The following is a 13,363-nucleotide window of genomic DNA, read 5'->3' on the forward strand; positions in this document are numbered from 1 at the left end:
ATCTCTTAGGGGCTGATGCATTTGGACCTCTGGCCCAGGCTTTAAGCAACTTGAGGGCAGAAATGTTGTCTAATTCTTATTTTGTTCTTGCCATCTGGCACACACAGGGCACAGGGTTATACACCCACTAATGCTGAATGAGTGAAGGAGCTGAATGCCTTCATTTCTCTTCAAGTTCTCATTTCTTCACTCAACAAACATTCATTGACTTCCACTTTGTGCCAGGCCCTAAGCTAGAGGCTGGGGGTTGGGGAAGGGACAGAAAGTCAAGTTAACAACCTGAGCTATGAGCTGCCCCTGAGGAGATTCATGCCAGTCTGGGATCCACTGTAACAATGGCTGTCATTGATTGCAGGCCTACTATGTGCACTGAGCCAAGCATTTTGCACAAACGATCTTGTTTACTCCTCACAACCCTAGGAGATTCTAGTATCATCCCCATTTTACAGATGATGACACTGAGGCTTAGAAAGGTTGGTTAAGACACACCTTCCAAGACATACAGCTAGTGTGTGGCAGATCCAAGATTGTGCCCAGGGATGCTGAACCCAAAGTCTATTCTATTTGACCACTGTGAATTCCAGGATTAGAATGAGACTATGCTTTGCTCATGTGGTTAATGTGATATGTATGTGAAAGATTTCCACCAGAAAGAAAGAGATTCTAAACTTGGGCACAGTGGCTCATGCCTGTAATCCCAGCTACTTGGGCAGGAGGATTGCTTGAGGCCAGGAGTTCAAGACCAGCCTGGGAAGCATAGGGACACCCTGTCTCTACAAAAAATAAAATCAAATTAGCCGTGCATGGTGGTGCATTCCTGAAGTCCCAACCACTCTAGAGGCTGAGGTGGGAGGATTGCTTGAGCACTGGAGTTCGAGGCTGCAGTGAGCTATGATTGCACCCCTTCACTCCAGCCTGGGTGACAGAGTGAGACACTGTCTCTATTGAAAAAAAGAAAGAAGGCTGGACATGATGGCTCACGCCTCTAATCCCAGCAGTTTGGGAGGCTGAGGTGGATGGATTGCTTGAGTCCAGTAGTTCGAGACCAGCCTGGGCAACGTGACGAAACCTGGTCTCTACAAATAGCTGGGAGTGGTAGTGCACACCTGTAGTCCCAGCTACTTGGGAGACTGGGGTGGGAGGATCACTTCAGCCTGGGAGGTAGAGGTTGCAGTGAGCTATGATTGTGCTACTGTACTCCAGCCTGGGTGAAAGAGTGAAACCCTGAAAAGAAAGAAAGAAAGAAAGAGGAAGGAGCCAGGCGCAGTGGCTCACACCTGTAATCCCAGCACTTTGGGAGGCCGAGGCAGGCATATCACAAGGTCAGGAGATCGAGACCATCCTGGCTAACACAGTGTAACCCTGTCTCTACTAAAAATACAAAAAATTAGTTGGGCATGGTGGCACGCACCTGTAGTCCCAGGTACTTGGGAGGCTAAGGCAGGAGAATTGCTTGAATCTGGGAGGTAGAGGTTGCAGTGAACTGAGATTGTGCCACTGCACTCCTGGGGCAGAGCGAGACTCTGTCTGAAAAAGAAAAGAAAAAAAAAGAAAGAAAGGAAGGAAAGAAAGAAAGAGAAAGAAAGGAAGGAAGAGAGAAAGAAAGAGAGAGAGATTCTGGGTAGGTTTCCACAAACCACAACTGACAATCCATTAAGAGCAGGTGGCCCTAGGTAATTCTAGTGAGCCCAAGTGCTAAGTCTGTCAACAGTCATTTTATGACCTTTGGAATTCATCAAGTTGCTAAACTTAGAGTGTGTACGTGTGTGTGTGTGATAATTCCAACTTCCATTGGCTCTCATTTGATCATCTTTTGTGTTTTAAGAACTAACATTGCAATCAAGGTTTGACTAGTCTCTATTGAATAGCCTTTGCAATGTTCAGATTCAGCTCATTCATTCTACTGTATGCAAGGCATGGTTCCAGATGCTTGGGACACAATGATGCCCCTGTGGTGAAAAGTGGTAATTCTATGTTTTAGGGGTACAGCAGTGAGCAAAAGAGGCACAGTCCCTGCCCTTATAGAGTTAAAGGCTCATTAGAGAGGCAGGTTTTAATCAAAGAATCACACCAATAAGTGTAAAGTTATAACTACAACTAAGTGCTATGGGAGAGAAGGGTGTGGTACTCTGAGAATGTATTCAGGGGGATTGGATCTATCTGGGGGGTAGGGAAACTTTCCCCAGGGAAGGGACATGGGAGTTGAGGTCTGAGCCTGAGAGACATGAGAGTTGAGTTGAGGAAGAGTAGGAAGTAACCAGGTGAAGAAGGCAGAGCATATTCTAGCTAGAGGAACTGTTGGTGCAAATGCTCTGGGGTGAGTGGGTCTGAGGAGATGATGAAACCACAGAGAGTGAAAGGAACATGTTTGTGATGAGGCCAGAATGGCCAGCGTCTTAGGTTATTTTGTGATGCAATAACAGAAAACCTGAGACTGATAAAGAAAAGTGATTAATTGAGCTCACGATTCTGCAGGCTGGGGAGTTCAAGGGCATGACCCTGGCTTCTGGTGTGGGCTTTTGTGCTGCCTGACAATAGGGTGGAGGAGGTCAAAGGGGAAGTAGACACGTGTGAATAGCCAAAGCCTAAGTGGCATCCTGGCTTTATAATAATCTACTCTTGAGGGAACTAATTCAGTCCCACAGGAATTAATCCAGTCTTGCCAGAGCAAGAAGTCACTTACTACCAGAGAGCAGCACCAAGCCTTTAATGAAGAATCTGCCCCCATGACCCAAACACCTCCCACCTGGACCCATCTCTTAACATTGCCACACAGGGGATCAAATTTCAACATGAGCTTTGGTGGGAACAAACAAACTATATCCAAATCATAGCAGTCACTGAAGGCTGGAACCTTGGTGGTCATGGTGAGAATTTTGTTTTTTTACCCTGAGAGCAAGGGAAGGCCATCAGTCAGCTTTGGCTGTGTAACAAAAATCCCAAAACACAGTGGCTTAAAACAACCACCTCTTATTTAGCTCTGGAGCCTGTAGTTCAGCAGTTGGGGCTGGGCTCAGTTGGTGGTTCTTCTGGTCTGGATCATGCTCAGCTGACCTTAGCTGGTTTTTGTCCATTTGTCCATGGTCAGTTGGCGTGTCATTTGGGCTGGCTGGTTTAGGATGACCTTGACATGAATAGGTTGGTAGTTTGGGGGTGGGACTGGGGTCTCTCTCCACGTGGCTTTTCATCATTTAACTGGCTGGCCCAGGCTTGTTCTCAAAATGGTTGCAGAGTTTGAAGACTGTGGAAGCAGAAGCTGCAAGGTCTCTTAAAGCATAGACTCAGAACTGTAGAGCATCACTTCGGCCACTTTCCATTAGTCAAAGCAAATCACAAGATCAGCTGAGATTCAAGGGATGGGGAAATAGACTCCTCTTCATGGGAGGAGTTGGTGAGTATTGGGGCCACTTTTGCCAGCTACTCCAAAGGTTTTATGTAAAAGGGTGATTTTATTAGAGGGTAAAAAAGTCCCTTTAGATCCAGGGACTAAATGTGGGAGAATGAATTGGAGCAGTGTTTATAGCAGATACTGTAATTGCCTCCCTCAGTATCCATTTCTTCCTTCATTATTAGTTACAGAATGGCAACTTTAATTCCTACACATTGTTTCCTAGAATAAAGACCAATTTTTCTTACCTCCCTTATAGCTAGGTATAGCTGTGTTGTGTGGGACTTTTAGGATGTCTCCCTAAAAAAGGACAGTCAAGGTTTTCTTCTCCTTTTCCTCCTCATGCTTGTCTTGAAAGCAGATGTGTTGGATGGAGCTTACGCAGCCATTTTATACCGCATGGAAGAGGACTTCATCCTCAGGATGGTGGAATGGAGAGTTGGAAGGAGTTGGGTTCCTGATCATCTTGTGGAGCCATCATGCTACCTTGGATTGCCTGGCCAGGATTGCTGCTAGTGGCTCACAGCTGCCCCTTCTCTGGAGAATTGCTCTTGGCTGGATGGGAGCCATTTTACCTGGGAAGTTATGGTTTCTCCACCCAGGGCATGAGGGCACGAATGGCTGTCTCTTTTGACTGAAGGTAGAATCAGCTCCGTGGTGCAATTACACCCCAGAGCTCCTGTGGAATCAGGCTGAGGCCAGGGTCCAGCCAAGACCACACCATTGCTTAACCCCTTTTCTTTCCCATCCTGCTTGCCTCCCTCCCCTTCTCCTGGGAACCCTCCCTCAATAACTCTCCCAAGAATCCCCACCTCAGGTTCTGCTTCTAGGAGACTCAACCCAAGATACTCTCCTCCTGCTTCCCTGCCATGATGAGACATTGAAAAGGAACCTGGCATAGCCAGCAAGCTCCTGGCTCACAATAGGCCATATTTGGCAGACTCAATCTATTTCATCCACTGGTTTTGGAGTGGGGACAAGAGGAGAGGTCAAGAACCTGAATCCAACAGAAATAAAGCACTACAGTGTGAAGAATATGAAAGATGAGCCCCTTCCCAGGTGATGATGGAGGCCAAGAGAGCACTTGGGAAGAGTCCTCTGATTCATTAAGCATGGGAGGTCCATCGGCCAAATCCCTCTCTTTCCTGCCTGCCTGCCTGCTGCAGGCCTGTTTGAAGTCCAAGGCTGCTGCAGTCCTCTGGATGGACAGCATTGATAAGCAACTTTCTCCCCAGCCCAGTTAATAATTCAGGAGCGGGTGCCTGCAGCCAACCCATCATTCCAGCCCTCCTGCCACCCCGAATGCCAAGCTAGTGGACAGGAAAGAAAAAATCGCCGCACCGGCTTGAAAAATGGTCCTTACTTTGAGTGCTTGTTGGGTCCTCTGTGCTGCCGTGAGAGAGAGCCAGGCTGAGATGTATCTGCTGGGTGCACAGCCAGGGGAGGATAGAGAGGCCCTGGGGCTTGCTGACATGCACACTGAGCATTGTTTAACCTTCGTTTTGGGGCAGTGGGCTATAGCCGCTGAACAGCAAGCCCAGGAGGACCCAGCTCTCTTCCTCCGATGCAGCTATTGATCCTTCACTCATGTGCTCACTCATTCATTCATTCGGGAATCACTGATGCTGCTGGCACAGAAGTGGGCCTCCACCCCTCAGGGAGACGGACACATACACCCTCATGTACCCGGCAGTGAGAGCCACTACACTTGACCCGAGACAGGAAACGGTTAACTGGGGGCTCTGGGTCTGGGTGTGGCCTATTCCCTGGGTGTGCTGGGGGCCTTAAGTGCCCAAAGCAGAAAGGGAGGGTAGAGACAATAATGGCTAAGATCCTGGACTCTGGGGCCAGGCTGCCTGGGTTCGAATCCCAGCCCTGCCACTTACACAGAGTTAGCCTCTCTGTGCCTCAGTTTCTCTATATGTAAAATGGAGTTAATAATGGGAGACTGATACAAATCACACTCATATATGGTTAAAACAAAAACCAGAACCAAATGTGTGGCTCACACCTGTAATCTGAACACTTTGGGAGGCCAAGGCAGTAAGATGACTGGAAGCCAGGGGTTTGAGACTAGTCTGGGCAACATAGGAAGACAAAATAAACAATATACAAAATTAGCCAGATGTGGAGGCATGCACCTATAGTCCTAGCTACTTGGGGAGGCTAAGGTGGGAGGATTGCCGGAGTCCAGGAGTTTGAGGTTGCAGTGAGCTGTGATCATGCCACTGCACTCCAGCCTGGGTGACAGAGTGGGACCCTGTCTCAAAAAAAAAAAAAAGAAAAGAAAAGAAAAACAAAAAGAAACAAACAAAAAAACCCAAAAAACACCAGAAGTCTGACCAATACATAGTGTAGGCAACTAATGTTACAGCCAACTTTAGGAAGTGATTCGGCAGTTTCCTGTAAAGTTAAACATACCACGCCACCCAGAATTCCCACTCCTAGGTATTTCTCCAAATGAAATGAAAAATCTATGTTCACACAAAAAGCTGTTCGTGAATGTTTCCAGCAGCTTCATCATTTCCCCAAACTGGAAACAACCCAAATGCCTTCCAACTGGAGAACGGATACACTATGGAACACCACACAGCCATGCACATAAACAATGTACGTGAGTCACAGATGCATTATGTACGCTAAGTGAAAAAAGCCAGGCTCCAGCGGCTCTGTCCATACTGGATGAGTCCATGTATATGACATTCTGAGTCAGAAAACTGGTCTGTGGTTGCAGAGATGGGAGGAAGGATTATTACTGAGGGGCATGAGGGAATTTATGGGGAGTGATGGAGCTGTTTGGTTTTCTGATTGTGGTGGGGGATACATGACTGTATGTGTGCATGTGTCAAGAATTATAGGCCTAGGCTGGGCGCAGTGGCTCACCCCTGTAATCCCAGCACTATGGGAGGCTGAGGCAGGTGGATCACCTGAGGTCTGGAGTTCGAGACCAGACTGGCCAACATGGTGAGACCCCCTCTCTACTAAAAATACAAAAATAAGCTAGGTGTAGTGGCGGGCGCCTGTAATCCCAGCTACTCGAGGGGCTGAGACAAGAGTATTGCTTGGACCCGGGAGGTGGAGGTTGCAGTGAGGTGAGATCGTGCCACCGCACTCCAGCCTGGGCGACAGAGCGAGACGCTGTCTCAGAAACAAACAAACAAAATATCATAGAACTATACATGAAGAGGTGAATCTTACTGTTAAATTATGCCAGGCAGAGGAAATAGCATGTGCAAAGGGCACAGAGGTTTGAAATCAGGTTTGAGATGGTGCATGGGAGCAAGTGGCAAGAAGTGAGGCAGGGAAAATTTGCTTGGGTCTGTTTGGGGTGGACCTTGAATGCCGTGTCAATGTCGCTTTGGATGGTGGGAAAATGTTGGAAGTTTTTAAGCAGTCGAGGAATATAAGCAGATATTTGCTTCAGAGAGATGGCTCTGTTCTCTGTTTAGAAGCAGAAGCCAGGCCGGGCACGGTGGCTCACGCCTGTAATCCCAACACTTTGGGAGGCCAAGGCGGGTGGATCACCTGTGGTCAGGAGTTTGAGACAAGCCTGGCCAACATGGTGAAACCCCATCTCTACTAACAATACAAAAATTAGCTGAGTGTGGTGGTGGGTGCCTGTAATCCCAGCTACCAGCTACTCGGGAGGCTGAGGCAGGAGAATTGCTTGAACCTGGGAAGCGGAGGTTGCAGTGAGCCTAGATCACACCACTGCACTCCAGCCAGAACAACAGAGTGAGACTTTATCTCAAAAAAAAAAAAAAAAAAAAAAAGCAGAAGCCGTTGGGCACATGGGTCTGACCCTGCCTTTAGAAATGTTTTTATTTGTGTTACAATTTTTTTGAAAGAATTTGAATTTGTGGCCAATATTTTAGAACCAGGAGATTTTACTCAGAATTCTGGATTTTTGGCCTCTCTTTAGAGAACACATGGGCTTCCCAATTTGCCACCTCCACTTCCTCCCTCATTCTCTATTACATTCCTGGCCCTGCAGGGGACTCGGTTTTGACCCCTGGGATTGAAAGTGGATTCCAGGAGGAAGAGATCAAAGTCAGTGGCATCTCTCAGTCCTGGTCTGAACACTTTCATCACCTGGGGAATTTTATTAAAGACCAATGCACAGGCCAAGTTGCTGGGAGGAGGCTGTGCACTTGTACTTTGTAAATGCTCCCCTCCACCTCTGGTGACCCTGATGCACAGCCAGGGTTGAGAACCACTGTTCTAGGGCGAGGCTAAGGTGGGCTGGGGGTGAGCAGTGGAGGTGGAGAGGTGTTTAGGGATTGATGGGACATTGGGCTGAGGCAGGGGGAGGAGGACTCAGGTGTAATGTCCCGGTTTGGACAAATGCAGCCTGATGGTGCCATCTGCTGAGAAGGGACACGAAAGAGGCAGTTGTGGGAAGGTGGTCAACTCAGTTTTGGCCACGCTGTGTCTGAAAAGCCAGTGGCCTCCAGGCTGAGGGGGTCCAGTGTGCAGGTGCCCAACACTGCTGTGCCCATAACTTCGCTTCTGTGTGTTCTCCTTTCTCCTCTGAGATGGGGAAGCTAGGGTAGGTTCTTAGGGAAGGGAAAGGCTATGTTGGGGGGAGATGAGGTGGCCAAGCTTCCCCCAGAGCTGCCTACAGAACACAGGGGTTCCCTTGGTGTTAGGGACTGAACTTTTGTGTCCCCCTAAAATTCCTATGTTGAAATCTATTCCCTCAAAGTGATGGTATGAACAGTTGGGGCCTTTAGGAGGTGATCAGGTCATGGGGGTGGAGCCCCTGCGAATGGGATTAGTGCCCTCACAAAAGAGGCCCCAGAGAGCTCCCTCACCCCTTCCACTATGCAAGGGCATGGTGCAAAGATGGCAGTCTAGGAGCACAGCTGGGCCCTCACCAGACACGGAATCCACTAGCACCTTGATCTTGGACTTCCCAGCCTCCAGAACTGTGAACAATGAATTTCTGTTTGTAAGCAACCCAGTTTATCATATTTTGTTGTAGCCACCCCACATGACTAAGGCTCTTGGGTGGAGGTGGGAGGCCTTTCTCGACTGCCCTGGGTCATGGGTGCTCAGGCCTTGCTGAGTGACTTTGTCTGGAGGAAAGTGGGGAAGAGTGTTCTCAAAAGAGGTGCTTATATTTGAGAAGCAGAGACTCACCACACCAGACATGTGGTACCCTCACACCCAGAACCAGTAACCCTTTCCTCAAACCACAACTCTCTGCCAAAACATCTTATCTCCCAGCAGATGCAGTGGCTCTTTTTTCTTTGTTTTGGTCAATGGCTTTTTCTCCATTATTAACGGTGACTAGCCTTTCTGTGCCTGTGAGTGAAGCAAGACAGAAACCATTGTGCCCATTTTACCCATAAGCAAGAAAAATGATACACCATGGAATATTATGCGGCCATAAAAAAGAATGAGATCATGCCCTTTGCAGGGACATGGATGGAGCTGGAAGCCATTATCCTTAGTAAACTAAGGCAGGAACAGAAAACCAAATTCCGCATATTCTCACTTAGAAGTGGGAGCTAAATGATGAGAACACATGGACACATAGAGGGGAACGACACACACTGGGGTCCATCGGAGGGTGGGGAGTGGAAGGAGGGAGAGGATCAGGAAAAATAGCTAATGGATACTACACTTAATGCCTAGGTTATGAAATAATCTGTATAACAAACCCCCATGACACACATTCACCTATGTAAGAAACCTGCACATCCTGTATATGTGCCCCTGAACTTAAAAGTTAAAAAATAAAAAGAAAAAAAGAAAAAGAAAAGGGAAAGAAATACATTGCATTAGTACCTATCCCTTGCTGGGTACTTGATATACATTTTCATGTAATCCACATAACCATCCTATGTATGAAATAGGGGTTACTGTTTCCATTTCCAGATGAGGAAACTGAGGCTCTGAAAGTTTAAATATTTTGCCCAGATGGCCAGTGCAGCAGTGGCAGAGTTGGTAGCCATGCCCAACTCTCTCCATGGTTCTTTTGTGTGTTTGTGGCCCACCCCTCCTGTGAGCTTGGCCGGGAACGAACACACAGACCCACACACATATGACCTCTCCAGACACCTTTTATTGTCTTTGTTGCCCCCTCAGCTTTCCTTCTGGTACCTAGTGGATGTCTTCACGGCAGTCTCTGGCCTCTTTTCCTTTGTGGGCAGACTCACTTCAATGTCTGTGAAGTCAACCCAGGGAGGGGGTTTAGTGTCCCCAGTAGGAGACGGGCAGAGACTTTGGCTTTCCCATCCACCGAGACAGTGCTCACAAAATGCTCCAGAGCTTCCCCATTGCAGCCGTTCCTGGCTGAGTTGGGCCCTGTCACCATGAAGCGCTTCTCACGGCATTGTCCTGCCATAGTAGTCACTGTCTCAGCCATCTGAACACAGGATGGCTCCTGGCCTCCTTTCTTGACATGAATGAGGCATCAGGAAGCCTTGGCTCCTGAGAAGATTCTGGGCTGATGTCCAGAAACAGTGCTCAAAGAAAAAAAAAAAAAAAAAAAGGAAGCTTGGAGCTCTCTGGGAGTAGCTGGGATTACAGGTGCCCAGGGATGGGGCTCCATTTACACCGCCCTCTAATGTTCTTGCTAGACCTACTCCCTGTGTGCTGGTGGCATCCTTGGCCGCTCCTGATGGTCCTCTGGTGACAGTCACTTAGGCTGGGCTCCTTTGGGGAGCTGAGAGTCATGAAGGTGCTCTGTGTGCACCGTGGCTGTCTTGCTAGTGCTTCTGCAGGCAGTGACAATGGTGGACAGAGTGTGGTGCAGAGCTTGGCCAGGACCAAGTTTCCTGTGGACCTGGCTCCCCATGCATGGTGCTCACTGCAGATGGTTCTTGATATGGACAGTCCCAACCATGGTTGCAGCTTGTTTCTTCTGAGCTCATCATGGTTGGTGTTGGTTGCAGATGGCGTTCATCATTTAGGATGGTTTCATCACGGAAGGTTCTAACTAGCGACAGTTCTTAATATCGTCAGCGTTTGCCATTGAGAGCAGCTGTCGCCATTGATGAGTTTTGGTACAGGGGGTCCCACCAGGATGGTGCTGACTACAGATGGTTTGCCATTGATGGATCTTGTTATAGAAGGCTCGTCACTGAAGTTCACAGTCTTGATATCGTTACCCTTTGCTGTTTTGACACAGGTGGACTCAGCATTGGTGAATCTTGATACTACAGCTCTTCCTAGCAACAGTAGTTCTCAGTATAGACAGTCTCCTCACTGACTGTGTTCTCAGGATAGGCGGTGCTCAGCATAGATCCTTCCTGGTACATGTGGCCTGCCCACTGATGCTTGTTGCTACAGATGGGATTACCCATTGATGGTTGACACAGTCAGTGTGTGCTTTTGAAAACACCTTTCCTACTTGTTTTGGGAACAACCACTCTGGGTGCAGCCTGTGTTTGCTGGGCCTGTGTGCTTTTTTCTGAGAGACTGGCTGCTGGAGAGGATTCTCACAAAGGCATGCACACCTGGGCAGGCTGCTCCCCCTTGGTGACCTGCTCACTGGTTTTCACGTTGCTGCCTGTCTTGTCCTCCTGCACACTGGTGTGGCTGCTCTGCCCGTTTTGGGCACTGCTGTCCAGCCCGACGCTCTGATGGCTGCCGGCCTGGGTGGAGGGAAGGCTGGCTGTGGAAGTCAGCAGCCCACTGCTCACCTGGTAGGTGAGGGCACTGCTGCCCAAGCTGATGAAGCTGGCGCTGGACGGGCTGCTGCTGCCGCTGCCCGGCAGGCTGGCCTCACTCTTTCCCTCCAGTCAGCTTGGTGCTGCGGGCGGGGCCAGTCAGCCGACTCTTTACAGAGTTGGGAGGGTCTGTGGAGCCCAGCTGGCTGGTTTGGTTACTGGCCGCCTGGGTGTTGAGACTTCTGTTCAGCCGCACTCTCCGGTGGCTGCCCACCAAGCTGATGTCGCTGCCCTCCTTGTCCCCCGCGTACCCGCTGCTCAGGCTGGCATGGCTGCCCTCCTCCGGCCTGGGGTGCTGCACGCTGGACACATGACTCTCGCTGCTCTGGGTGTCACTGAGGTTGCTGCTGGACACTTTCAGGGGCTCCTGAGCCGCTCCTGTATGGTGTGGCCACGCAGGGGACTGGAGCTCTAAGCCGGGTGACTGTAGGCTTGGCTCTCCTTCCTGCTCATTCTGGACAGAGGATTCCCCTTTTTCTCCCTCGAGAAAAATGGGGGGCAGCTGAAGTGGTTTATCCAGGGAGATGGGGCCCTGTGAGCCTCTGAATGTTGGCTGTGACCTCTCTGGGGAGAGGTGACTCTGTATAAAAGGCTGCCCTTTGAAAACTCTGTGTTCTGAGTGGCTGGCTCAGTTCCCATGGTGATGGGGCTTGTGAGGTGAAGTCGGGTGTGGGAGGGAGAACAATGCTGTCCTGGCACCAGTGACATCAGTGGCCTGGCCTGGAGGGTAAGAGTGGGGCAGAAAGGGGCTCATGGCCGGAGGGGGTGGGTATCACCCTCCTGGGAGCCTTTCTGAGGAGTCTGTGGCCAGACATCAGGTCAGGGGCCTCAGGCGTGTGTCCCAGCCGAGTCCCTATGAGCCGAGTTTCTTCTCTCCCAAGTCTCTGCCTGCTTGCTGAGTGTTTCATTTTTTTAATTTTTATTTATTTTTTATTTGTTTGTTTTTTGAGATGGAGTCTCACTCTGTCATCCAGGCCGGAGTACAGTAGTACGATCTGGGCTCACTGCAAGCTCCGCCTCCCGGGTTCAAGTGATTCTCCTGCCTCAGCCTCACAAGTAGCTGGGATTACAGGTGCCCGCCACCAAGCCTGGCTAATTTTTGTATTTTTAGTAGAGATGGGGTTTCACCATGTTGCCCAGGCTGGTCTTGAACTCCTGACCTCGAGCTATCTGCCCACCTCGGCCTCCCAAAGTGCTGGGATTATAGGTGTGAGCCACCTCACCCGGCCTGCTGAGTGGTTTTGAGGACAGGAGGGAATACAGCAGGCCGGATCGTCAAGGCCCTGGCCTGGTCTGGCTCTCCCAACTTCATCACACACCACACCCTGCCCCTTTTCTCACCTCGGATGCCCGACCAGGCTGAGCACTCTCTTATTGCAAAAGGGACTCATAGCTGGATGCACTGGACCCCAACACTATGAAACTGGGTTTCTGAGAAAAGCTTTTTATTGCAAGTTGACTCAGAAGGAGGCAGGAGTCAGCTCAAATCTCTCTCTCTGTGCTGGCTTTAAGGCAGTGATTTTATTAGAAAAGGTTTAGAGAGTGGATTCTGAGATTAGTAGGTGATTGGTGCAAGGAGAAGTGAGGTCTGCAAAGACCTTGGGCATGCGCAGTTACCTCTTCATGCCTCCTCATGGGTCCCATGTGCAAATTTGGGAGGAGTGAGTGTGAAACGTGGAAATTCAGCCTGTGACATCAGCAAGCTGGTCTTGCACTAACTCCAGTCCACCATATTGGTTCCAGCTGATTGCAGCCGGTTTTGTTATAAGTGAAAGGAGTTTCAAGTTGTTTCTTTTTTTACTTGCCTTCTGCAAATTCAAGAATTTCTGTTAGTGGTTTCTTTAGCTTGTTGGAGCATGGTTTCATGATTTCATGCTCTTACCTGCTGCAGGGCCTTGGTACTGGCTGTTTTCACCCCCCAGGGTGCTTTTCCTCTCTGGCATCCTTTTTTTTTGAGACAGAGTTTCACTACTCTTGTTACCCAGGCTGGAGTGCAGTGGCACGATCTCGGCTCACTGGAACCTCCGCCTCCCGTGTTCAAGCAATTCTCCTGCCTCAGCCTCCCGAGTGGCTGGGATTACAGGCATGTGCCACCATGCCCAGCTAATTTTGTATTTTTAGTAGAGACGATTTCTCCATGTTGGTCAGGCTGGTCTCAAACTCCCGACCTCAGGTGATCTGCCCCCCTTAGTCTCCCAAACTGCTGGGATTACAGCTGTGAGCCACTGTGCCCGCTGCTCCTCCCCGCCACTTTTTTTTTGAGTCAGAGTCTCACTCTGTTGCCCAGGCTGGAGTG

General features: G+C 49.5%; 1 protein-coding gene across 1 annotated transcript; it reads right to left on the reverse strand.

The window, feature by feature from the left end:
- Positions 1-9,993: 9,993 nt before the first annotated feature.
- C11H16orf82 (chromosome 11 C16orf82 homolog) lies at positions 9,994-11,775 on the reverse strand. Its single transcript, XM_055232850.1, is given in 2 exon segments — positions 9,994-11,607; positions 11,610-11,775. Coding segments are annotated over 2 exon segments (651 nt in total). The 3' UTR covers positions 9,994-11,122.
- Between the last annotated feature and the right edge of the window lie 1,588 nt (positions 11,776-13,363).

This window comes from Symphalangus syndactylus, chromosome 11 (genome assembly GCF_028878055.3).
Source record: "Symphalangus syndactylus isolate Jambi chromosome 11, NHGRI_mSymSyn1-v2.1_pri, whole genome shotgun sequence".
In the NCBI taxonomy this organism is placed as follows: domain Eukaryota; kingdom Metazoa; phylum Chordata; class Mammalia; order Primates; family Hylobatidae; genus Symphalangus; species Symphalangus syndactylus.